This window comes from Lepus europaeus, chromosome 9 (assembly GCF_033115175.1).
Source record: "Lepus europaeus isolate LE1 chromosome 9, mLepTim1.pri, whole genome shotgun sequence".
Taxonomy (NCBI): Eukaryota; Metazoa; Chordata; class Mammalia; order Lagomorpha; family Leporidae; genus Lepus; species Lepus europaeus.
In genome coordinates, this window is record NC_084835.1 from 116,812,442 (window position 1) to 116,837,328 (window position 24,887).

The 24,887-nt window shown below is 40.9% G+C and overlaps 1 protein-coding gene across 2 annotated transcripts in view; it reads left to right on the forward strand.

Annotated features, from left to right (window-relative positions):
- Positions 1-24,887, forward strand: part of DOK6 (docking protein 6) — a 475,096-nt gene that overhangs the window by 327,462 nt on the left and 122,747 nt on the right. For both annotated transcript variants that reach the window (XM_062201788.1, XM_062201789.1), the window contains exon 6: positions 17,518-17,656. In XM_062201788.1, the coding sequence (XP_062057772.1) occupies positions 17,518-17,656 (139 nt within the window). The remainder of the gene's footprint in view (positions 1-17,517; positions 17,657-24,887) is intronic.

Below are 24,887 nucleotides of genomic sequence, written 5' to 3' on the forward strand. Positions count from 1 at the left end.
CACTGTGCCACAGTGCTGGCCCCTAAAAAATATTTTTAAATTTATTTGAAAGTCAGTTACAAAAGGAGAGAGAGAGAGGGAGAGAGAGACTTAGAGAGAGAGAGGTCTTCTATCCACTGGTTCACTCCCTTTGTGGCCACAAGCCAGGAGCTTCATGTGGATCTCCCACATGCATGGTAGGGGTCCAAGCACTTGGGCCATGCTCTGCTTCTTTTCCCAGGCCATTAGGAGGGAATTGGATAGGAAGTAGAGCAGCTGGGACTTGAACCAGTTCCCAAATGGCATGCTGGTGTTGCAGGTGGAGACTTTATCCAATACACCACAATGCCAGTCCCCAAAAAGCGTAGTTCTCAATGAACTAAAGAAGCCAAATCCAAAGGAATGAAGTTGCAGAATCAGCAGCACTAAACTACAGTGTTATTAGATGCATAATGAGATGGAAAACTAAAGAAAATCAAGTAAGCTGTTGTCCTAAACATCTGGTCACATCAGAGTGGAGTGGAGAGGGCAGGAAAGCGGAGTACAAAATCCAAGGATGCTAACTCTAATTTTTTACTATGGGGTAGCAGTTATACTATCACTATAGTTTGCTTTCTCCTAAAAGTCTTTGAGCAGCTAATTTATATTTTATTTTATCTTATTTTCTGTAAGCATTTCTCACAACTGGTTGAAAATGAAAATATTTAAGTCATAATTTTAAAGAATGTGCTTTTTTCATACATCAAAACTTTCTGATTGTCATTTCAGAGCACTGAAATGTAGAACACATTGAGAAATGTAATAATTCTATTGTGCATATCTGCTTGTATTTTGCTATTACGATATTAGGCCAACTTTCAAGTCATTACTTTTACCTTCCAATTTCTGAACTGAAAGAAATGTTTACTGAATAATTAGATTATGATAAGTGGTCATTATCAGGGAAATACATGTTTAAATTTCCCTTTTGATTATGTATGCTTATTTTAAATTTAAATTTGCTTAATTGAGACGATCAAGAAGCTCACAAAGAATTGCAAAGGTGATAAATGGAAAATATTAGATCAAAATGCAGATCATTTATAGTTGTTAGCACTGACACAGAATATCAAAGATGACCGATCTCCTGAGGGATGCTCAGTTACGAGTTCATATAGTTACAAGTCTTCCATCTAATTTTTGTCATAATTTACGTGAACATAGTGCCTCATTGATCCACTTTTTCTTCATACAGCCAGAGTTCCGCAGTTGTCAGGTTCTGGTTTTTGAAACATAGTTAGCATGCTGATAGTATTATCATGTTCTCTTGAAAGACTGTTTCTTAAAATCAAAGCCAAACTTTAAAAGATCTCCTATAAAATAGTTCAATAGTGACAAATTTAACCAAATGTAGATACTTTAAAATCTAAAGACGTGGAATATGTGAATTCCTACATAAAGGACTGAATGCAACTAGAAAGGAGGAAATTTTTCTTTGGTTCTTACAAATATGTTATACGTAGTCAGTCCCAAAAGTGTAATTGTAAGTGGAACCTTGACTTTCCTACCATTTCAGTCCTTACTGTTGCACCCGCTCACCAGCGGGAGGGCTGCACGTAAGTTAGAAGTCTTTTTTTCCTCAAGCTGTAAGAAGAAGAACCTATCCTCGTGTCCTACCTTTGCTGTCACACAAATGTCTTAAAAAGTTCCCTTTTGTGTTGCTACTGGGAGATCATCTCAATAGGTGTTACAGAATGGAGACCTAAATCCTTCTCTGAAAGTTATTTCCTCCAACCAGCAGAGGTATTCATATCACATCATAGAGTCCCGAGAAATATTAGCTTCACCTCTTGAAGACATGTGTAGCCTACATCAAATATTTACTTGAAGAGATATTATTTAATTTATTAATTTATTTTTGACTAAACTTGCCTTCAAGTAACAGGGGCTTAATGAATTACTTGGAAACATTCCAAGATAATGGAAACACTGCAATAGACTTCACCAAAATCTAGAAAAGAAACAAGCACTAGGTTACCAATAAAAATATACCTATAACAATATAAATTATAAAACTAGAAATGGTTCCATATTCTAAAACAAAGAATATTTTAAATTTACTTTCTGCATTCACATTGTGCTGTGGTATGCATACACCTTCAGAAATATTCTTTGGCTACAATAAGCATTTTCATCTCTGTGAATTGACACCAGTCATCCATCAAAAACTGCTAATTACATTACTTGCTTCCTAAGCCTTCTCGCTTGGAAGGGATTTTTAAATGCAGTGGAAGCATTATCATGAATTGACTGAAAGTATGTATTTCATACATTTATTGATGAGAACTGAATACAGAGAAAATACCTTACTAAGGAATTATTTTTCTTGTGGTTTGAAAACACAAACTAAAAAATACAAATAAATAACGTAAGTAGTACTGTCCTTTTAAATAGACATGAGACCAAAAGATCATTGAAAGTTTATTCTCTGCCATGTGAACTATGACTATGCTGGATAAAACCTGTTTGATCTGTCTTTGAACAAAGAGGCTTAATTTGTGAGAGAATTTTCAGATTGCAAAGGGTCAGTTCAAGGGTATGTATGGATTTGGAATATTATAATAACTCAAGGGAAATTGAAACCTCACTCAGAAAAGATATGGTGCTATTTCAAACTTCTTTTCAATGGAGATCTTAATTTAATTCCATATTATAAAATGAAATCATGTGTTTGGGTCTATGTGCCACTTTTGATCATTGTTGAGGAGCTTTGATATTCTTAATCCTTTCTTCAGGGAAGAAAATGATGCTAATGCTATTCACATTTACACCTTTGAACCTTTGGTTCATATTTATCAAAGAGGGTATTGTCCAAGTAAGTTATTATTCTTACCTTCAGATGAGTGCCTTCAAACAGCCTGGAAACTCCTCATTAATATGAAGGGCATCTGCATTGGATATAAGCCCACATTCTCAGCCTGGTTACCTTTCTCTTTTGATCTAAAGCTAGGAGGACATTAATGACCAATTTTTAAAACATCTATATGTCCTCTCCCCAAACAGGCAACCCTTTGGTACCCCTCCCTCATACTTAACAATAGACTGGACGGACGGCTCATTGTCCAAACCAGCATACTTCATTTCTAGTTTACCAAACACCCAGTTTAAAAAATGTAGCTCTTGACTTTTTCAGTGTAGTCACATCACAATTGTCTGGAGCATCTTTAAGGAATAAACACTTTGGAAGAATATTTGAGTAATGTTTATCATCATATTCTGTTTGATTTTACGAAGACTAACCCTTCTGTCCTAAACACAGGCTCTGTGACCTAGTTTACAGCTAGATTTACTCTCTGTTCAAGCCTTAGAAGCCCTTTTAACTAAGATCTACTGTTCTTAAATTCTGTGTTCTCTCTCTCTCTCTCTCTCTCTCTCCCCCCCATGGTTCATAGAAATTATTCCTCTTCTGCTATTTATTTCCTTTCTATTTTATTGTTCTCATTATATAATTTTTTTAGATTTTATAATTTTAATTTATATGCAACATGCAAAATCATCTTTTGACACTCATGGCCAACATCCCTTTCGAGACTTATATGTTAGAAAATATCTCACTGTTTAATTTCCAATGTGAAAACATTGTACCCTCAGCAAAATTGCCCCAGATTCTGCAGAGATTCCAGAAAGCACATTTTTGGTGCACATTTATCTCCCATAATGACATTTAAAATAATAATATTTTCAAAAATTTTGTATATTTTATGTGCAGAGAATGAGTCTATCAATCCTCCATTGCTACGTAACAAGTGACCCCAAAATTTAATGATTTAAACAGCAGCCATTTGTTTTCATGAGTTTCCAAGTTATCTGAGCAGTTCCAATGAACTGGGCGTGGACACTTAGCAGCTTGGTGGGCACAGGACAACTGAGCACAGTGCCCCCTGCTGTCTTGGTGGCTAGCTCCATAAGCAGCTGAGTACAACCAAGAAGCATAGTTAGCATGCTGATAGCATGATCATTTTTTAAAGTCAAAGCCAAACTTTAGAAGATTGCCTACAAAATGGTTCATCCATAGGGACAATTTTTTTTTCATTTTCTTTTTTTTAAAGATTTATTTATTTATTTGAAAGAGTTACACACAGAGAGAAGGAGAAGCAGAGAGAGAGAAAGAGAGAGGTCTTCCATCTGCTGGTTCACTCCACAATTGGCCGCAACAGCTGGAGCTGCGCAGATTCAAAGCCAGGAGCCAGGAGATTTCTTCTGGGTCTTTCACATGGGTGCAGGGGCCCAATGACTTGGGCTGTCTTCCACTGCTTTCCCAAGCCATAGCAGAGAGCTGGATTAGAAGTGGAGCAGCCGGGACTCGAACTGGCGCCCATATGAGATGCCGGCACTGCAGGCGGCAGCTTTACCTGCTATGCCACAGCACCAGCCCCCAAATAGTGACAAATTTAACCAAATATAGATCCCTCATCATCCAGCGGGCTACCTAGTCTTGTTCACATGGTAGCAAGAGTCCAAAACTACAATCAAGCCCAAGTGCCAAATGTTTTATAATTTGTAGATAGATTCCCATTGCCTAACTGACTCAGAGCCAAAGGACAGAGAAATGCCACCTCCAATGGGAGGGCCCTCGTCAGCATGTGGCAAAGGCATGCGTACAGGTGGGAAGCAGCATGTGGCCATTTTGCATTCCCCAGCAATCAGTATTATGGTTAAAGGGTGAACTTGGAAGTCAGATTCATGATGAACGTCAGGTGTTACTATCATTAGACCCATCCTTGTTACTGCTCATCATGGCAACCTCGGGGAAAGATACTGTTTTCTGCATTTTGTGAATGAGAAAAATGAGACCTAGAAAGTTTACGTGGCTTGTTAGACATTAACTTTAGATCCAGAAGGAAAGACATGACCTCCTTGGAGTTCACCTGAAGAGAATTCAATGGGGGATGACTTAAAGAGATGTGGGCCTGACTGGGGAAAGATTGCAGCATGGTGTCGCAGAGATGAGCTTGTGTCCCATCCCTGCTTCCCAGCCCCAGGCTTGAAGGCACGAGGAAGCCAGAACCCAGAGAGACTGTGAATGCTTGGAAAATGAGACACTGTCCAAACGACAGAGCCGAGTGGGAAGGTCAGGCTGAGGGAGAGAACCTGAGCTGCTCACAATCCTCTGTTCTCTGTTAACGCCCCCCCTCTTTGGCCAGAACCAGCAGGCAAGCAAGGCTGGGGCTGTAGAGGTCAGCGGCCTCAGGCAGGGTGCCAGAGACAGGAGAGGACAGAAAATGGATACCGGAAACAAAGAGAAGCCACCAGTACACTCAGGATCGCATGTGCAGTGTAACCAGAGGAAAAGCCCTTATCTACAGAGACTGAATTCAGAGTTCCTTTTTTCAAGTAGAAGGTCTAAGTTGGAAAATACGGTATTACTTTCTCTGGCTTGTGTTTGTATTGACAGCAGAATGCTTTATATCTGTAAAGTAGAATTCAATGACATATGCATTAATTAACAAATATTCAGCACCAAAATCTAACTCGACAGTATAGGATCCTGAAAAACTGTAGCATTGCTCCATTGGCAAGTAAATCCAGCTCTAAACGAGCCGTACAATAACATAGAAACTGTAAAGAAATAAGAAATACTCACTTAAAAGGAAATATGTTCTCTTCCTCTTTGTGCCGAAGAAAATGGACAGATTTTAAAGAAAACTCTGAGAAAAATAAAGTCACCTAATTCTGAAATCTGAAACAGCCTTTTTGATTTATTCTGATCAACTACAAATACTTTTCACGCTGCATTTCTGTTAACTATGCAGAAAGCTGACCATAGGTATAAGAATGGATTATTTCACTTGCAGTTCTAACTACATCATTTGCATGCTCTGCTGACCAAGTACAAAACTTGGCATAGGAGGAAGACAGTGCAAACCCCAAGAACAAAATGAATTCTAAAAAAGGCACGATTGCTGGATCTAGACACTCCCAGCCTTCCACCACGGAAGAAACAGGTTGGAATATGAGGGGTGCAGACATGCCCAGTGTATTTTGCTCCATCCTCAAAGTTTGTTTCTGTAGAAGCTGCCATTTTACCAGGGAAGCAGGCACAATGGCTCCTTTGACGGAGCATACAGGAGGTTGTATCAGGCCTGTCAGAGGTGTTGTGTGTCGCTGAGTAGCTCACCCCCTGAGGACAGGAAACCCCATCTCCAGACATCACCGAGGGAGATGAGAGGCTGGGCACCCTCACAAGCACAGCAGGAGACATTCGCAAAGGAGGACGTTTGGGCCCTACAGATAGTGCAGTGATGTGGGCGCGTCTCACAATCGCTAACTCAGCCTTTCCCAGCGTCAGACCCTCCCAGCAGTCCCCCAAGGGGCACAGGGCAAATAGTCTCAGAGATGAGTAGCCAGGGAGGCAGAGATCAGGTGGCTTCTCCAAGGCATCGGAGCAAAGCCCTGGCCCTTTGGCTTCTCAGCCCTGTGTTTCCCCAGGAGGCCTTAAGCCTCTAAAGGCATCATTTTAACTTTGCAAGTTCTCCTTACCCACAGCTTGGGTCTTTTAACCCTTGTCTCCAAACCGTTACCAACTCCTTTGATATAACCATAATTGACAAGAAACATGGGAAACTGACTTAGCAATTCTCTCTTGTTTTCCACCTTGCTAATTCCTTCTCCTCTTTAATTTTAGGAAAATAGCAAGGCAAATAGTCACTGGGAATGAAAATGTAAATCAATCTTTGGATGGAGAATTTAATGTGGACTAGATACCTATGAGTGGCCTTCAAAAATTTCATAGAAAATGCATATCCTGAAAAAAACTGTTCCTGGATTTCCAAAATAATTTGCACCAAGATAAGTCTTTACAAAATAACTTTACAAAATAACTTTACATTTAGAATTAGACATCAAAACACCACAAAACTTTATATCATTGAGATTCTATAACTCATCATTATAATACACAATGAAAAAAATGAAGCCTTATAGATATTACTTTGCAGTAGAAATTCTTTTGTTCATAGAGAAGACAGCATTTAAAATGAACATTTCAGGGCTCGGCACTGTAGCATAGCGGGTAAAGCTGCTGCCTTCGATGCTGGCATCCCGTATGAGTGCTGGTTCATATTCTGATGCTCCACTTCTGATCCAGCTCCCTGCTAATGGCCTGGGAAAAGCAGCAGCAGATTACCCAAGTGTTGAGAGGGAGTGGGAGACCTGGAAAAAGCCCTCTCCCTCTCCTCCCTCTCCCTCTCTCTTTCTGTCCCTCTGTGCAACTCTGACTTTCAAATAATAAATAAATCTTTAAAAAATAACATTAACATTTCAGGGATCCTTAACAGTAAGAAAACAGGAGCGATATTTTCCACACAGATAGCTTCATCCATGATTGGTATTTACAATATATAGCTCACAGCTTTGACCATTAAGAAAAATAAAATAAAACGTATACTGCTTGAATTTCCTATTAGGCCTCCAGGGTGAAAAAGCAAGTTTCTCTCAACTATTTCCTTATGGCATTTTCATTCCACCCTTTACAGTAGTTGGTGCTGGACTGAGAACACTGGAAAGGATCCAGTCAACTCCTACCTCCCTTATGTTTCTGGTGGGTGTTTCATCTGGGGCGAGGAGAGTAGCCAGGGAGGAGGCAAAGCCGTTGGCTCACTCTCTGCTCCCTGCTTGTCCTGCTCCTTATGAAGGGGGCTTTGAAGAGTCCAGAGGATGTTAGATCAGCTGGATAAAGCACCTACACCAGCTCTTGCCAACATTGTATGGAATGCTAAATTGGCATCATCTGCCGCTTACGAACGGTGTCTCCTTTTCTCTTCCTGGTACTTTCTTGCATCACACTGGCTTACAAACCCAGCATTATAATGACTTCTTTCTAAATACTTGAAATTATCCTCTCCAGAAAATCCAAACTACAGTTCTATTAATGCTTCATAGTTTCAGAAGTGATTCATCAATGCCTACCACGAGCTTCTCAACTCTCTTGAAGGTGTTTAGTTAATAACTGAAGATATTCCTGGAAACATGGAAGACATTTGAGTTCAGTGATGATGACGCAGTGAGCTGAAGAGAATAGAATAAATACTACTGCAAGGAAGCACCGGGATCTTAGAGAGGTGGTTTTCCAATTCGCCACCCACCAGTGTGCAGCCACTACTTGGCTGGGCAGACTGTCTTGCATAGAATGAATGACAGATTATTGTTTGCTGAATAAATAAATGAGCTAATGAGAATTTGGGTTTGAGAGAAGGCTCTCTGGAGTCCTTGGCTCTCTCCCATGCTTGATGGATCAAGAAACCATCCCAGGCTTGCTTTAAAAGCATTTGTTTCAAGTGTAAATATGAAGGAAAAATCCCTGGGAGTGTTTATGCAAAATATGGATACCGTCTTTATGATGAGAAATCATACAGAATGCAAATATATAAAATGAAGTACACGGGGTATAAGACGTAAAGAAAGCAGAGCTGAACTGCAGGAAGAGACCACACCTTCCCCAAACTGATGTCCCCTTCCCCCACTTCTCTCCTTTCACAACTGAACATCTAACACTGTGATTGGTACCTGTGTCCTACGGTGTGAGTCTCTCAACAGGGAGAATTAGATTGTCTCCTTCGAACCTTGACCTGCCAGGGAAATGCAGCAGGTATCCCCAGCTGTGTGGACTGGATGAGAAATGAGAGAGGAATGAGGGCGGGCCTTGTATTTTAAATTGGACGCTGTTTCCTCTCCTTGTCCTTACCTTCACTCCTTTGACCTTTGCTGTCCTCAGGGCACAGCCAACTCAGTCCCTGGAAAAGGGCTGTTTTTGAATAATCACTTTCTCCACGCACTGCTGCTGGTTTTTAGTTTGACTAGCTGACCCTTCCCACTCTTCGTTTCATTTTGTAGCGTCTTGTTTTTGCTGCTTCGTCCCTGCTCCCTCTCATCCCATCATTCTTCCAGTGTCTTATCAAACATTGATGTCATCCGATACACTGTTTTTAGCCTGCTGATTCATACTCTTCTAATTTCCATTGTGAATAACAAAAGCAGACAGGACTCCTATGCCCAACTATGCCTCGTCCGTCCTTGGTCCTTGTGACCTTTCATACTTTTTCCTCACTTTTTTTGCTTAATATATAATATGTGTACCTTTTTATGGGGTCATAAAGTATTTTAACACAGTACACAGAGTAAGTTGATTAAATCAAGCAATGAGCATTTCGGTTTTCTTTGTGTTTGGAGACTGTAACCTCCTCTCCTCTGGCTCTGTGTTTAATACTAAAGGAATTGCTGTCAGCTCTAGTCACCTCTGTGCTGTGAACCCTAGAACCTATAACTTCTACCTAAATGTTTCAGTGCTCAGTTTCCAACCTTCTGTATGACGCATTCCACCCTCCAAGCCTCTGGTAATCACTATTATCAGTTCAAATTATGAGAGAGAACATGTGGTATTTGCTTTGTCTGTCTGCCTTCTTTCAGTTAATGTACCAACCCTTTATTGCTGGACCCTCTCCTACCCAATTTGGGGAACTCTACCATAATAACTGTAACTTCCACAGAAGACAGCATGCGGCATGTCTCTCTCTGTGTCTGCATTATTTCACTCCCTTTATTGTTGGACCCTGTCGATCCAGTTGGGCCACTATCACAAAATACCTTAAACGGGGAGGCTCAGAAACAGCAAATGTTGCTCTTCATGTCAGTGACCTAATTTGATCTGTAAAAATGTTTTACTATTCACTTGACCCCCCAAAAAAACACAATATTATGCAAATCAGAAGGTTCATGTGCACTTTAAGAACACAGGAGAAATTTCCTAGGCCATCAAGGATGTACAGATCCAAAAAGTCACCAAGAATCTGAAAGATGTCACATTAAAAATGCAATATGTGCCAATCCATCACAGTACGATGGTGGAGCTGGAGGGTGTGCCCAGGCCAAACAGTGGGACTAGACATAGGGTTGGTAGCCAAAAAGTGTGTTGATTTTTCATTGCACATGGTTAAAAATGTGAAGAGTAATGCTTCATGTAAGGTTTGGATGTGGATTCTCTGCTCACTGAACATACCCAGGTAAACAAGATGTGCCACCATGTCTGCGGAGCTCCTGGTCGGATTAACTCATCCATGAGTTCCCTGTGCCCCCTTGAGATGATCCTCACTGAGTTCCCTGTGCCCCCTTGGGATGATCCTCACTGAAAAGGAACAAATTGATCCTAAGCCAGGAAAGGAGAATGCGTAGATGAGAAAGCTATCCCAGAAGAAACAGAAAATTACTATGGCCCAGCAATAAATTTAGCATAAAATGAATGCAAATAGAAAAAAGAAACAACAAATATTTCTTTCTAGTTCTGGAAGCTGAGAAGTCACAGATCAAAGTGCCTGCATTTCCAGGGTCTGGTAAGAACCCACTTCTCAAAAGCAGTGCTTCACGCTGTTCTCAAATGGTGGACAGACAAGCAAGTGCCTTGGGGCTCACTGGCAACAGCACTAAAGCCATTCAGGAAGATCTGCCTGGTGACCTAACCACCTCCCAGTGACCCCCAGCTCCCAATACCATCACTTTGGAAATCAGATTTCAACACATGAATTGTTAGAGGGCTCAAAATTTCAGTACACCATGGATTTTTTCCTGATGTCATGGAAATCTAAATTGTTAGACCCCATTCAGGTATATACAAGGGTACTTCAAAGTGTTCCCAGCTGCTCTACCAAATAAAAGTTTAACAAATAAAACTCAAAGTCTCTGGTTTACCAGGAATATAGACAAGGGCTATCAACAGTAATGAAATGGAAAGATGACCATTTCATTCATAGCAAATTTTAAAGTAAATACAGATCATTAAAGAATTTCATTACTTTCTATAATTACACGTTGAATTTTAAATCCTGAATAGAAACAGAATTGGGTGTTCAGGAATTGATTCCCACTCTTCTCCACTATGAGAGTTTAAAATTTCTGTGTGGGGTCGGTGCTGTACAGCGGGTAAAGCACCACCTGCAGTGCCGCCATCCCATATGGGCTCTGGTTCAAGACCCAACTGCTCCACTTCCAGTCCAGCTCTCTGCTATGGCCTGGGAAAGCAGTAGAAGATGATCCAAGTGCTTAAGCCCCTGCACTCACGTGGGAAACCTGGAAGAAGCTCCTGTCTCTTGGCTTCAGATCAGCCCAGCTCCGGCCATTGCAGCCATTTGGGGAGTGAAGCAGTGTATGGAAGACCTCTCTCCCTCTCTGTCTCTGCCTCTGCCTCTCTGTAACTCTGCATTTCAAATAAATAAATAAATCTTAAAAAATTTCTGTGCACATGAAGGGTAAATATTTGGTTATCAAATATGCACACAATACTGCAGATGTTACAGTGGGAATGAAATCATACAGCTGTGAAATGGATAAATTTGTCAGTGGTCAATTAATTCATCTGTAGCAGAATTTTATCCAGAGATTCACAGAAAATTGTTTTATAGTAGCCATTTTTACTTTGTGAAAGTGAAGTGTCTCCATAATTTTTGTGTTGATAAATTTATTTTGCTTGTCACTTGGGAGAATGCCTGACACTTTGAAGTCTCCCCTTCATAAAGAATGAGGCTTGAGGCTTAAGTGCAGGAAAAGGAGGGTGTGGTCCAGCAGTCATATGGTCATGACACTTTCTCCAGCTAAATTACTCCAGTTCACTGTCAGCTGGGGCTGTTTCCCTCCTTGAAGGCAGGAATGAGAGTGGAGCGTCTGATGTAAAGTTCAGTCTTCTACAAGGTCTACATCTGCATACTTTTTCATTCTTCCTTATTTATTAGTTTACTACAGAGACAAGACTAACTGTGCTGTTATTTCAAGTGCTACTGGCAGTGAGCAGTGGGGGAGGATAAAGTTAGGACAGATTCAGATTCCCCAGGAAAATGGAATTTACAAAACAGTCATGTAGGGAAAAGACGAGGGTGCTTAGATTCTTGGTGTATTAAGATACCTTGATGCTCTACCATGTGCAGCTGTCTCCAGTGGAGGGGCCCAAGACCACTCTCGAGCTCAGTGGTCTCCATAAGAACTGTAAAACCCAGGAGATGCTGTTACACACACAGTAGGCTCAGTGCAGTAAGAGCACAGGTAGAGTCAGCATAAGGAGAAGACACACGGGAGGGAGAGCAGGAGAGTCCAGCACTGCTGCGGTTCCATGGGGACACTTAACCCTCCCAGCAGTGGTGACTGACAGCACATGCGAGGTGCTGTCAAGCAGGGGAACTTCCCCATACTTTGGTGCCCAAGGTTTTTTATTAGGGGCCCTCCCTGTAGGCACACAGCACCTCCAAGTTCCACCTCAGTGCCTCAGACTCCACCCTCCGTCCGCGTAGAAGCAGGCACTTAGTCTAAGTCACATTGTTGGGATCAAGTTTTCTGGTCAAATCCTGCAGCGTGGCCCAAGGCATCAGTCCTACAAGAGACAGACTGAAGGTTTCAAAGGCTCGGAAGAGGTGTTCCAGATGCTGGCCGGGGGTCCTTCCCACAAACAGGGCTTTCCTTGCCTTGTGCATGGTTAGAGGAACCTGGGCTCGAATCCCCTTGCCTTCCTGTGATCACATGTGTTACTTTATTTATTTATTTTTTTAAAAAAAGGGGAAAAAACTCTAGGACAAAATCTTGTAGCTCCAGTTTCCCAGATGAGGAGCCAACAGGTAACATACATTTCCCCATTGACTGTCCGGTTGCCTTCTTCATGGCTCCATACCTCCCCCTGGTGGCAGATCAGTGGTTGTCTACCTCCAACATCTGGAAAGCCTTGGGGTAATGGACCATGACATTTTCCACTCCTGATTTGTAGTGCCTACTTGAAACATAGGTGGTAAATCTATATGACGGGCCGTGTCATAGTGATCGAAGTTTGTGCTATGACAGTCTTTTGAACCCTATACTGTTAAAGTTCCTCTTATATCAAAGTGTCAAAAAAAAAAAAAAAACAGGAAATAAGTGTGTCAGTTCTTCTCATCTCCTGGAATTTTTATGAGTCTCTAGGCTGTTCTTCAGAGTGGAGCAGGACCTCAGAGATTATATTCTTCAACAGTTTGTTCTGCTGTTTAAGTTGCTGATCTCTGTAATTTATTTGAGAGACAAGTAGACACAGATATACAGAAATACAGACAGAAACTCAGAGGAGGGAGGAAGGAGAAATAGTGGGAGTGAAAGAGAGAGAGAGAGAGGTCCCAATCCAGGGGTTCACTTCCCAAAGGCCCAGGCACCAAGAAATTAGTTCGTGTCTCCCATGTGGGTGGCAAGGACCAAACCCCTTAAGCCATAACCTGCTGCCTCCTAGAATGCGCACTGTGAGCACAGGCAGGATCTGAACCCACACACTGATGAGGGATGCAGGCGTCCCAACCAGCATCAAGCAAATATATTAATATTGCACAAGTATATTGTTAAGTCTGAAGAAAAACATTTGTTACTGTCTGTAAATATCAACAGAATTCTAGTTTGGAGTCAGAGCAAACATACATCCTCTATGTTATCAGTTTTTCACAAAATAAATGCAGTTGAAGAATGTGCGTGTCACTCTGGCCTCAGAATCAGCCCTTAAAGCATTCGGATCTGGCTGAAGAGCCCATGAGAGTATTGTAGGCATGGAAAGCCAAGACACTCTGAGAAAAGAAAAAAAAAAAGAAGACCTAAATGAAATATCTCTGCGAGTGAGATCCCAGTGGAAAGAACGGGGCCATCAAAGAAGGAGGTACCTTTCTCTGAAGGGAAGAGAGAACTTCCACTTCGACTATGACCCTGTCGGAATAAGATCGAAGTTGGCGAACTCAAAAGGCTTCCATAGCCTTGGCAACTCATGAGTAGAGCCTAGGGAGATTACTGACGCCATAAACAAGAGTGTTAAATTGTTAAGTCAACAACAGGAGTCACTGTGTACTTACTTCTCATGTGGGATCTGTCCTTAATGTGTTGTCCAATGTGAAGTAATGCTATAACTAGTACTGAAACAGTATTTTTACACTTTGTGTTTCTGTGTGGGTGCAAACTGTTGAAATCTTTACTTAATATATACTGAATCGATCTTCTGTATATAAAGAGAATTGAAAATGAATCTTGATGTGAATGGAATGGGAGAGAGAGCAGGAGATGGGAGGGGTGCAAGTGGAAGGGAAGTTATGGGGGGGGAGCCATTGTAATCCATAAACTGTACTTTGGAAATTTATATTTACTAAATAAAAAAAAATTAAAAAAAAGAATGTGCGTGTTAGTGACAAGAAAGACTTACATGAAATTGCTCCTTTGTATTAGCTCTTCCCAAATTAAGGGAAGGATTCTTGTTTCCCCATTTGTCTTATTTCACCCTTTCTAGCCTTCGATTTCATATTTCAGTCTTTTAAACACTGCATAAATATGACTTCTAGGTTGTCCTCATTTGGGTTCTATGTGTCATCTCTCACTCCCTTTACTGAAATGGTTCCCTCAGGTTTGCGGCTCACAAGCCACCCTGTGCACATGAGCCACACGGGGAGCCTTGCGATTCAGCTGTCAGGGACAAGCTCCCAGGGACACAGGTGCAGCTCCGCTGTGGACCAGTCCTTGAAGAGCCATCAAAAGCAACTACACCTGTGTTTCCACTTGTCATCTTTCCTAGCATTGACTTAGGACCACAGAACATTCTAGACAGATAAGAAAAAGCCTGCATAGCTGTTCCCTACCAGCCCCCAAAGAACACCTTTTAAACCACAACCAGAGAAACCTCCACTGTTTATCCCCACCTGGCTGGCAAAGTCATCAGCATGAGCCCATGGTGCTGAAGACGTTTGACCTTCAGCTTGGCTCAGGTACAGACATTGAAGAAAGAACACCTTCTGCTTAAGATGTCAGTGCTTTTCTGTGTGATATTTTTAAAACGCCTTGTTTCTTGATTAAAGGATAAAGTTTATAGTTTTTATATCAGAAACTGGGAAAAAAAAAAAAAAAAAAACCTCTTTTAAGCATTCAAACTGCCCCCTGGGCAGCTGTCAGCCCCAGGAAATGCACAACCCCTGGCACCTCACACGCAGGGACAGAGCATGAAGTAGCATTTGCATGTTCGTTATCTCATTTCCCAAGGCTAGCAGCCAGTGCTGTTCCAAACGAGGAGCCCTCGCGACTTAGCAATGGCGCCGCTGCTGCTGCTGCTGCTGGATTTCCTTGCTCCTCTGACTCCACAAAGCAAGCTCATTTGTTTCACTTTGCGAAAACTCTTCATTTTCCTCCCAGATTTCCATTTCACGCTGTGTGAATTTTATTAAGATCTCTCTCACAGAAGCTAAGTGCTGGCTCGATGAGGCCCTACGGGATCCCAGTTGCAGCCTCTGTAATGTCTGGAGCCACTTGAGACTTTTTCTACTGAAAACTCCTTTGAGAACCATAAGGAAGAATCCAGAATCTTTCTGGTGTTTGAAGAAATAGTGCGGCCTCATGAATATGCTAATACTACAACCTGCAAATCTTTTGAGGTTAGACCTTGAAAGCCAACAACCTAACAATTATGATCCAATATCTAAGTATTGATATCAAATTGATTTTGAATGGTTCTTTCTTTCTGAAGGCATTCAATTCTTTTTAAAAGCTGGTTTAAATAAATGATAATTAAAAATAAGTTTTTTAGGGCAGGCTTTTGGCACAGTGATTACTAGATCACTTTGGGCAACAGGATTCCTCAGTGGAGTTCTTGGGTTCATTTCCTGGTTCCACTTCAATTCTATCTTCCTGCTAATGAGCACCCTGGGAGGCAGCAGGTGATGACCCAACCTCTTGAGTCCCTGCCACCCACATAAAATATCTGAATATTGAAACCATTTGGGATGTGAACTAGCAGATGGTTGATCTCTGGTTCTCTCTCTCTCTCTCTCTCTCTCTCTCTCTCCCTCTCCCTCTTTCCCCCTCCCCTCGTTTTTCAAATAAATAAAAATTAAAAATATATTTTTCATTTCAGAATAAATCCTTGTTAATAAAATTTGTCTATAATCCTTTTGTCTAACAACTTGTCAGTGGATTTTTTATAATAAAATTACTTCATAAAAAGATAATAATAATTAAAAATAGTTTGCATACTGATTTTCCCCTTGGATTTACATAATAGAAATTTTTTTTGACTTTTATTTAATGAATATAAGTTTCCAATGTACAGCTTATGGATTACAATGGCTTCCCCCTCCCATAACTTCCCTCCCACCCGCAACCCTCCCCTCTCCCGCTCCCTCTCCCCCTCCATTCGCATCAAGATTCATTTTCAATTCTCTTTAGAATATTTTAATACTGTTTGTTACATAGTAGTTGCTGTGCAGTAGTCATCTGAAATACTGTATCATAATAGTGTAACAGGGGGCCAGCGCTGTGGCATAGCCAGTAAGGCTACCTCCTGCAGTGCCAACATTCCATATAGGCACTGGTTCAAGTCCTGGCTGCTCCACTTTCAATCCAGCTTTCTGCTATGGCCTGGGAAAGCAGTAGAAGACGGCCCTAGTCCTTGGCCCCTGAACCATGTGGGAGACCCGGAAGAAGCTCCTGGCTCCTGGCTTCGGATCGTTGCAGTTCTGGCCGTTGTGGCCAATTGGGGAGTGAACCATCAGATGGAAGATTCTCTCTCTCTCTCTCTCTCTCTCTCTCTCTCTCTCTCTTTCTCTTTCTGCCTCTACTTCTCTCTGTGTGTAACTCTGACTTTCAAATAAATAAAAAAAATATTTTTTAAAAATAGTGTAACAGTCTGTATCATAATAGCAGATGAAAATGGTATTAATCCAGCCATTTGGCTATGGTGGATATTTAGATTAGTTGCAAACTTTATGACAAAAATGGCGAACATTTTGACCACTTTATAAGCAACACTGTGTGTATTTGTTGCATCAACTCTTTTAACGTTCAGAACAACCTAAGGACATTGGTCTTATCATCACTGCTATTTTAGTAATGTGAGAAGGAATTCTAGGCAGGTTGGGCAGCTTGCCCAAGGGTACATGTGGTAAGCGCAAGAGTAAAGTTCAGGCCGAAAATTCTCATAGTGAAATAGAGTCTCCATTATACTGCACTAGACTATACTTTATACCAAGATTTACTTAAGAATTCCGAGAATTAAATGAAATATTTGGCTTATGTATGCAAATCCATAAAGTTAAAAAATGTGTAAAATTAAAAATGCATTCTCTTTGATTCCAAAAAGTATAAATTACAGATTTATCCTGAACTTTTTACATTTCAAGAGAGGTTGAGTCACATGTGCTATTGCTCTTGTATCACAAACATGAAAATCCTTAAACCACTCTGAGTAGTTGTTTCTATTTTTAAAATATTGGTAAGGTACACAGTATCACTTTTACCTGTTCCTTTACACTGTCTTGAATGCCTCACCTGTAATAATCCAGATGTGCATGGATTTCCACCTCTGTTGCATTTTTGTGCTCCATTTGCCCCTGAGTCGGTTGTGTGGTCTAAGACCAATCTGCCTCACTAACTCCTGTGAAATTCGAGAAGGAGGGAACCCAAGGGCGAGGGCGTCTTTTACATGGAAAACTGTTCCGCAGTTCAGCACATGAAGACCCATCTCTTTCCCTGTCTCTGTTCTCACAGAATGTGTGACACGGGAGAAGGACTGTTCACGTTTCAAACAAGGGAAGGAGAAATGATCTATCAGAAGGTCCATTCTGCGACACTGGCCATAGCTGAGCAGCATGAAAGATTGATGCTGGAAGTGGAGCAGAAGGCCCGGGTAAGGCTGCCTCCGTGGTGCCCTAACAGCTTGGGAATGAATGTCACTGAGGTCCAGTGTGCAGCGTGTATATGTGGGTCCTTCTGCATCAGTGCCTCGGTGTCCACCCCTCCCCTGGCCCAGAAGGCCCACCCCAGTTACCCTACCTCCAAGCCCAACTTCTTGTCCCTGTAACATCTACTCAGTATGTCACAAAAGCAGTTATCTGTGGTCACTGAGAGCCCTGCACTCCCTGTATCTGTCTATGTATGAGGGCTTCCCTTGGTTACCCAAAGAAGAGTGGAGTATGTAGAAAATGAAATAAGAAGCAATTGTGTTTGCATATTTCCACCCACAGTTGAACATTTGGAGATTCCACTGTGCACCCAAAATAACCAGGAAAATTAAGTTACTACCAAAAAGAATCCCGCCTTTATTTTAATCTCTGTGTTTATCCTAGGTGCTCTGACATTCCTAACTCTTTATTTCCATTTCAGAGCCAATAGTACAATGTTTAGCAACAGAATAATTTGTTTGATGTTCTGTCCTGGGACTGTACAAGAGTACTCAAGTCAAGCCAAGAAATAATTTGGTGAAGACTGAACTAACAAATTTTACTACTAGCTGAAAAAAATTATAAACTTTACTACTAACTTGTTTGAATGCAAGCAATGGAAAGGCGATTGATATCATCTTAACAGATGACTATTCCTTCTTTCTTCAAGATTTACAGATGCGTTACAGTCCCCCTCTGAATGAGTAGTGGTGCTTGGGAAGATGCCCACCATTCTCCTTGGGAAGCATCAGTATGTCTGTGGCAGTTCCAGATGATAGAGTTTTATACTGAGTATTACATTAGTTTCAATGTTTAACATTTTACATACTATTTTGAAGTAGAAAAGAAAATGTCTTTGAACAAAAGCAAGGTTGCTCTTAGTGCATACTTGTAATCCAGTTCTAGTTTTCTCACTGCTACCTTATACGTGTCTATCTTTGCATCTAGCATGTGGCTAAAGAGCCTCCCTAACACTGTTGGAGGACAAGAGAGAGTCAGGCTCATCCAGGACTCCGTTCCCTCCATGAGATGAATGAGCAGACAGCATTAGTAGGAGTATTCATATGCAAGTGATTAAGAATCATCAGTTGGGAGGTTGGAATGCTTCATCTTCAAGATAATTTAGGTCAAATTCAAACTTTGTAACAGTTAATTAATAGACCATTTTTCTAATCAATTAAATATAGGTGAAAAATATAACTATCAAATCTAAATTATTTCAAAGCCTTGAACATTCATTATTATCCCATATTTACAATCTATTAAGGCTCATTTGCAATGAAAATACTATTAAGAAGTGTAGTTTCTTTTACTTTTAGTTGTTCTAAATTGGCAAATGCTCATGAGCAGAATGATTTAAATTTTATGTTCCTAAAGTAAATTCCAAAACCTTTTGTGCTACCATAACCATGTGCCCTAAAGAAGAACAAATAATTTGTGTCCTGGGCTCGCATCCCAACACTACCACTTACTGGTTGTGTAATCTGGGACAAATTTCTCACTCTGTGTCTTGTTCTCCTGTACCTGTAACATGGAACTGTAATGGTTGTCATTTAGTTGTTAGGCTGTGTCTGCATTAATCTATAGAAAGGGCTGAGAATTGGACCAGGCACATAGAAAGTACCATGAATGTGTTGAATGCTATGATGCTGGTGTAGGAGTGATTTTGATCATAAGATTCACAATCTTTTATTGTTATCCTCAATGCTGGCTGCATAATACCTTTCACACTCTTTCAAGAATATATTGCAATCTTGTGCCAAAAACAAGTAATTGCTCTTAAAGGTGTGGAGACCAGGCTCTGTTCACCATGATCCCAGGAAGTCTAAACTGGATGTGTGTACCAGGGGTATGTGGGTCGATGCTCAGAGATAGAAGGAAAGTGCAGCAGATGGTCAAACAGCAGGCTCAACAGAGAAACCCAAATCAGAGATTCCATCACTTGGTGCATACATGGAGTTGAAACATTTCAAAAGCAATTTGATAACTGTGCCTTTCTGTGAAGGTTACTGCTTGTGAAAATTACTCCATACCTCAACCATCTCCAAGGTGAGCTGAGTGCGTGTGGTTCTCAGCTTGCGTTGCCTCAGCTCGGCCGCCATATTCCCAAAGGCCAGGCCATAGACAAAGGTGTCCAGCTGTTCTGTTTCAAGGACTTCCTCCATGTGCACAAAACTTTAAAAAGAATATCCGAAAATATGAAATCGCATTTAACTAACCTCTATTTGCTGATTTAAAATAAATTTTTATTTACTTGGAAGGCACAGAGACAGAAAGAGAGATTAATCTCCTACCTACTGGTTCACTGCCCCAAATGCCCACAAGAGGCAGGGCTGAGCCAGGCAGAAATGAAGAGCCCAGAACTGAATCCAGGTCTCCCACATGAATGGCAAGGACTCAAGTGCTTAGGCCATCACCTGCTTCCTCCTTCCTGCACATTGGCAGGAAGCTGGAATCAGAAGTGGAGCTAGGACTCAAACCCAAGCACTGCACTATGGGACACAGGCATCCCAACTGGCATCGTAATCAGTACTAAATGCCCTCCTTCGTTTGGTCAAAGTTTAAAAATGAAATGAGCCTGTGCCAGCAGGTTGAGCTGCCTCTTGGGTGGGACACCTGTGTCCCATATCAGAGTGCCTGGCTCAAGACCCAGCTTCCCGTTAACGTGTCTGGGAAGTAGCAAATGATGGCCAAAATACTTGGGTTCCTACACCAATGTGGGAGATTGAGCTCCTAGCTTTGGCCTGTCCTAGTTCTGGCTTTTGTGGAAATTTGGGGAGTGGACCAGCAGTTGGAAGATATCTCTCTCATTCTCTGTCTCTCTCTCTGTCTCTCTCTCTCTCTCTCTCTCTCTCTGTGTGTGTGTGTATGTGTGTATGTGTGTGTGTGTGATTCTGCCTTTGAAATAAGTAAATAAATCTCTAAAAAGTAAAATAAATGCTTCTGCTATAAACTATCAATATATATAAATTATAGGCAAAGTATCATTTGGGACTTGGAATGATACCAAAAACTTTTTCTAAGGTATAAAAATGTTGCATTCCATTTATCATGCATACTGCAAAATAGGATGACAAAAAAAGTTGGCAGTTGGCTTTCTAGTTTTAAAAACCAGTCATGTGAGATTAATATTGATCTGATAAAATGTTTATATATTTAAATGTGATTGAAAAGATTTTATAGGAGTAAATTACAAAAGAAATATGTAAGCAAGGAATGACCAAACAGTTCAGAAAATTATAGCATTTACTTTCATCCTTTAAAAGGAAGATAATTTAAGAGTATTTCTAGCTTTATAGAAAAACAAACCTGAGTAAGATATAATGTGGTTTTTTTTTTTTTTTAGATTTTATTTATTTGAAAGGTAGAGTTACAGATATAGGTAGAGACAGAGAGAGAGAGGTCTTCCATCTGCTGGTTCACGCCCCAAATGGCCACAACAACTAGGGCTGGGCCAGGCCGAAGCCAGAAGCCAGGAGCTTCTTCAGGGTCTCCCATGTGTGTGCAGGGGCCCAAGCACCAGAGCCATCCTCTGCTGCTTTCCCAGGCCATTAGCAGGGAGTTGGATCTGAAGCAGAGCAGCTAGGACTCAAACCAGTGCCTATATGGGATGCCGCTGCTACAGGCTAGGGCTTTAACCTGCTACGCCACAGTGCCGGTCCCAGACATGATGTCTTTACAACCACTTCTACCACAAAAGAAATGCTTCCATATGATCTTCAACTTCATATATTTATAAAACCTTGTTTTGTCCTTGTTTATAACTTTCCTTTTGAGGGGCCACATGAATAAGTGTATTTTGATATATCTCTATTATCTAAACGAGGCCATATCTCCATCCTTGCTTGAGGAACCTGCTATCAGGAAAAATTTCCCAGTGTTGTAAATGATACTGTACATCTGCCATTAAACAATACTGGCAAAGAATCATTAGTTGGTAAGGCAATCAAAAAAGAGAATATTTTTTAAAGATTTATTATTATTTATTTGAAAGGCAGGAGTTAGACAGAGTACACTTCCATCCCCTGGTTTACTCCCCAAGTGGCTGCAACAGCCAGAAGTGGGCTAATCCAAAGCCAGGAGCTAGGAGTTTTTCCAGTTCTCCCAGATGGGTGCAGAAGCATTTGGGCCATCTTCCACGGCTTTCCCAGGCACATTAGCAGGGAGCTAGATTGGAAGTGGAGCAACTGGGACTTGAACTGGAGCTCATATGGGATGCCGGCTCTACAGACAGGGGCTTAATCTGCTGTGCCACAATGCCAGCCTGGTAAGAGAATATTTTTATTTCCCTTTCTGAGAAAGATAATGAAGGAGCCAGTGATTACTGCTGGACTCAATTAAGATGGCTTTCAGTGGAGGTTAGCTATTTATCGGCAAGAGTTTTCCATGCCTTAAGGTAACTTTGGGCAAGACATCACCACCAGAAAATTTTGATGTGATCGTGAAAATACTGATTGAGTGGATGATGATGGAGCCCCATTGTTTCTTTTGTTTTTTAAAGATTTATTTATTTTATTTGAAAGGCAGAGTTACAGAGAGGCAGAGGCAGGGGAAGAGAGAGAGAGAGGTCTTCCATCTGCTGGTTCACTCCCCAGTTGGCCTCAAAGGGTGGAGCTGCACTGATCTGAAGCCAAGAACCGGGAGCTTCTTCTGGGTCTCCCACACAGGTGCAGGGGCCAAGGACTTGGGCCATCTTTTTCTGCTTTCCCAGGCCATAGCAGAGAGTTGGATCGGAAGTGGAGCACCGGGATTCAAACCAGTGCCCGTATGGGATGCTGGCACTGCAGGTAGCAGCTTTATGGGCTGCACCACAATGCCAGCCCCCTCATTGGTTCTTGAAGAATGAAGCAGCTCATTGGAAGTTCCGCAGTCAATCCTCCTTAGAGAGTGACTTCTGTAACATGGGAATTCAGCTTCCATGTAAAATTACAGCCCCCACTCTCACATCCAAGTGACAATCAGGAAGTGCTCGGACAGCAATCCTAAGAAGCTCCCAAATGTACTTAATTTCTTAACCCAAAACCAGTCTCCTTTTAAAAGAGTTTTGCATTCATGGGTGCATGAGAGAATTAACCCAGGGCAAAAAATTTTAAACTGGAATTATTTCCAATAGATTATTAATATTTGAGTAATTGAGGAAATTACTATAGATGCGTATTAAACAGGATGACATCTCGAGAATTCATTTCCATTTCACAGAGATGATTCTAGTTCTTAGAACCAACAGAGTTCCTCAAATTCTTTTGCCAAATATTCTCTGCCATGCATGTGCAACTTCAAAGAAAGCTTTGGCTTTCTTTGTAGTAAGAGCCCTTTATCCAAAACTGCATTGCAGATGCTACCACGGGATTTAGTCTGTTGAGTCTGAGTTTCAACTAAAATCGCCATAGACAGTAAGACCGCAAATGCCCTAAATTAATTGAATGTAGGGTTTTCATCAGTCCATGACACACACAATATGGAATAAGTTCTCTTTTTGAATTTTCTTTTTATGCTGTTAAGCTTTACACATTTTATAAAATACCTATAAGTAAAGAGCAGCTGAGAAAACACGAATGAAAAGAAAACCGGCTTATTTGGCTATTTTTTTAAATAAATGGAAGGGAGAATTTTCATGAGTAATTAACAACTTTCTAACATCACAAGTAATTCAGAAACATGTGTGTAGGGGTGGCCATTTTGCCCAGCTGTTAAGATGCACAGGGGAAGCCTACATCCCATACCCGAGTGCCTGGATTGAGGATTCGAGTAGCAGTCTCCTTCCAGTTCCAGCTTCCTGTTAATGTGCATCCTAGGCAGCAGGAGATGGCTCAGGTTTTGAATCCTTCCAGCCCGTGTGGATGATCTGGATTGAGTTCCAGGCTCCTGGCATTGGCCTGGACCTTTCTTGGCTGTTGCAGGTATTTGAGAAGTACACCAGTGGATGGAAGACCTCTATCTCTGTCTCTCTGTTTCTGTGTCCTTCAAATACGTTCTTTAGAAAGAAACATATGTGTATGTAAACAGCCTCAAATAGTAAAAATTACAGCGTATCCCTTTTAAAAACAGCAATTAAGGTGCTCATATTGTCCTAAAAATCCTGTTTCGTGGTCACCAGAAAAGCCCTGTACACATTTTAAGGACAAGTAGCATCAGTGCTGTTGAAATACCACCAAGAGGGCAAAATTGCATCTGATGCCTTCAAAACACCATTGGTAGGATTTGCACAATGGGCTGCTTTCTGAGCTGTCAATCCTGTGGTTTTCCTAAACCATGCTAGGTAGTAACGAGCATTTTCAGAGTCTCACAGAAAACCCCTTTCCTTAAAAACAAATACATGTTTGCTCTCTCTGTTATTTGTTATTTTACATGCTATATTCCCTATTATTAGAAATACATGGAATAAATTCAAGGCAAATTCAAATATTTAACAAACTAAAAAAACTATATTGTTCCAACAACCATAAACATTTTGAACACTACTTATTTTACAATAAATTATTTTACTTCCTTTACAATACAGTGGTAAAGGAAATTTCTGGCTGCCTCCATTGCCACATAGAAATGTGTCACACGAGGTGTGCATCTCAGAGGAAGACAGAAGGAGGAGGAGACAGGAAGAGAGGAAAGCCCACTTTGTGTACAATCCATTTAAGAGTGGCTACACATTAAGTAAATTTGCCTTTCTACAGTTGTACTTTATCGTAAAATGTATCGAACTCTGGACTACTGTCTGCCCATGGAAATGTTTTTTTCTAAATGCCTTCATGAACTGCATGAAAAATATTCCCATGATGTACATGTTTTCCACATTTCTACACCTCTTAAGTCAAATGTTAGTTACAGTTTAATCGGCAGCACTACTCTTTCGTAGTGCTACATAAATTAATGCTTTGTGTTATAATTGATGACATCTTACAGTCTATAAAATATGGTAATGCTTTTTACAGCCAGAGACCACACACTCATTTATCATTTTTGAAAGAGTAAAAAAAAGCCTTCCAGGAGTGTTCTATTCTCAGCATTTGGCTTCCATTTCTGAGAAAGCTTTCTTCTTAACCACATTTTACAGGAATCTCTATCAGCCATGAAAAAAATAATAACGCATGCCCCTACGCTAAAAATACAAAGAATTTGGATATATCACACTCTTATGAGCAGTATGCAATACATTTTAACAGTTTTTGCAACTTCTTTTCTAGATATATTTTGGGTACA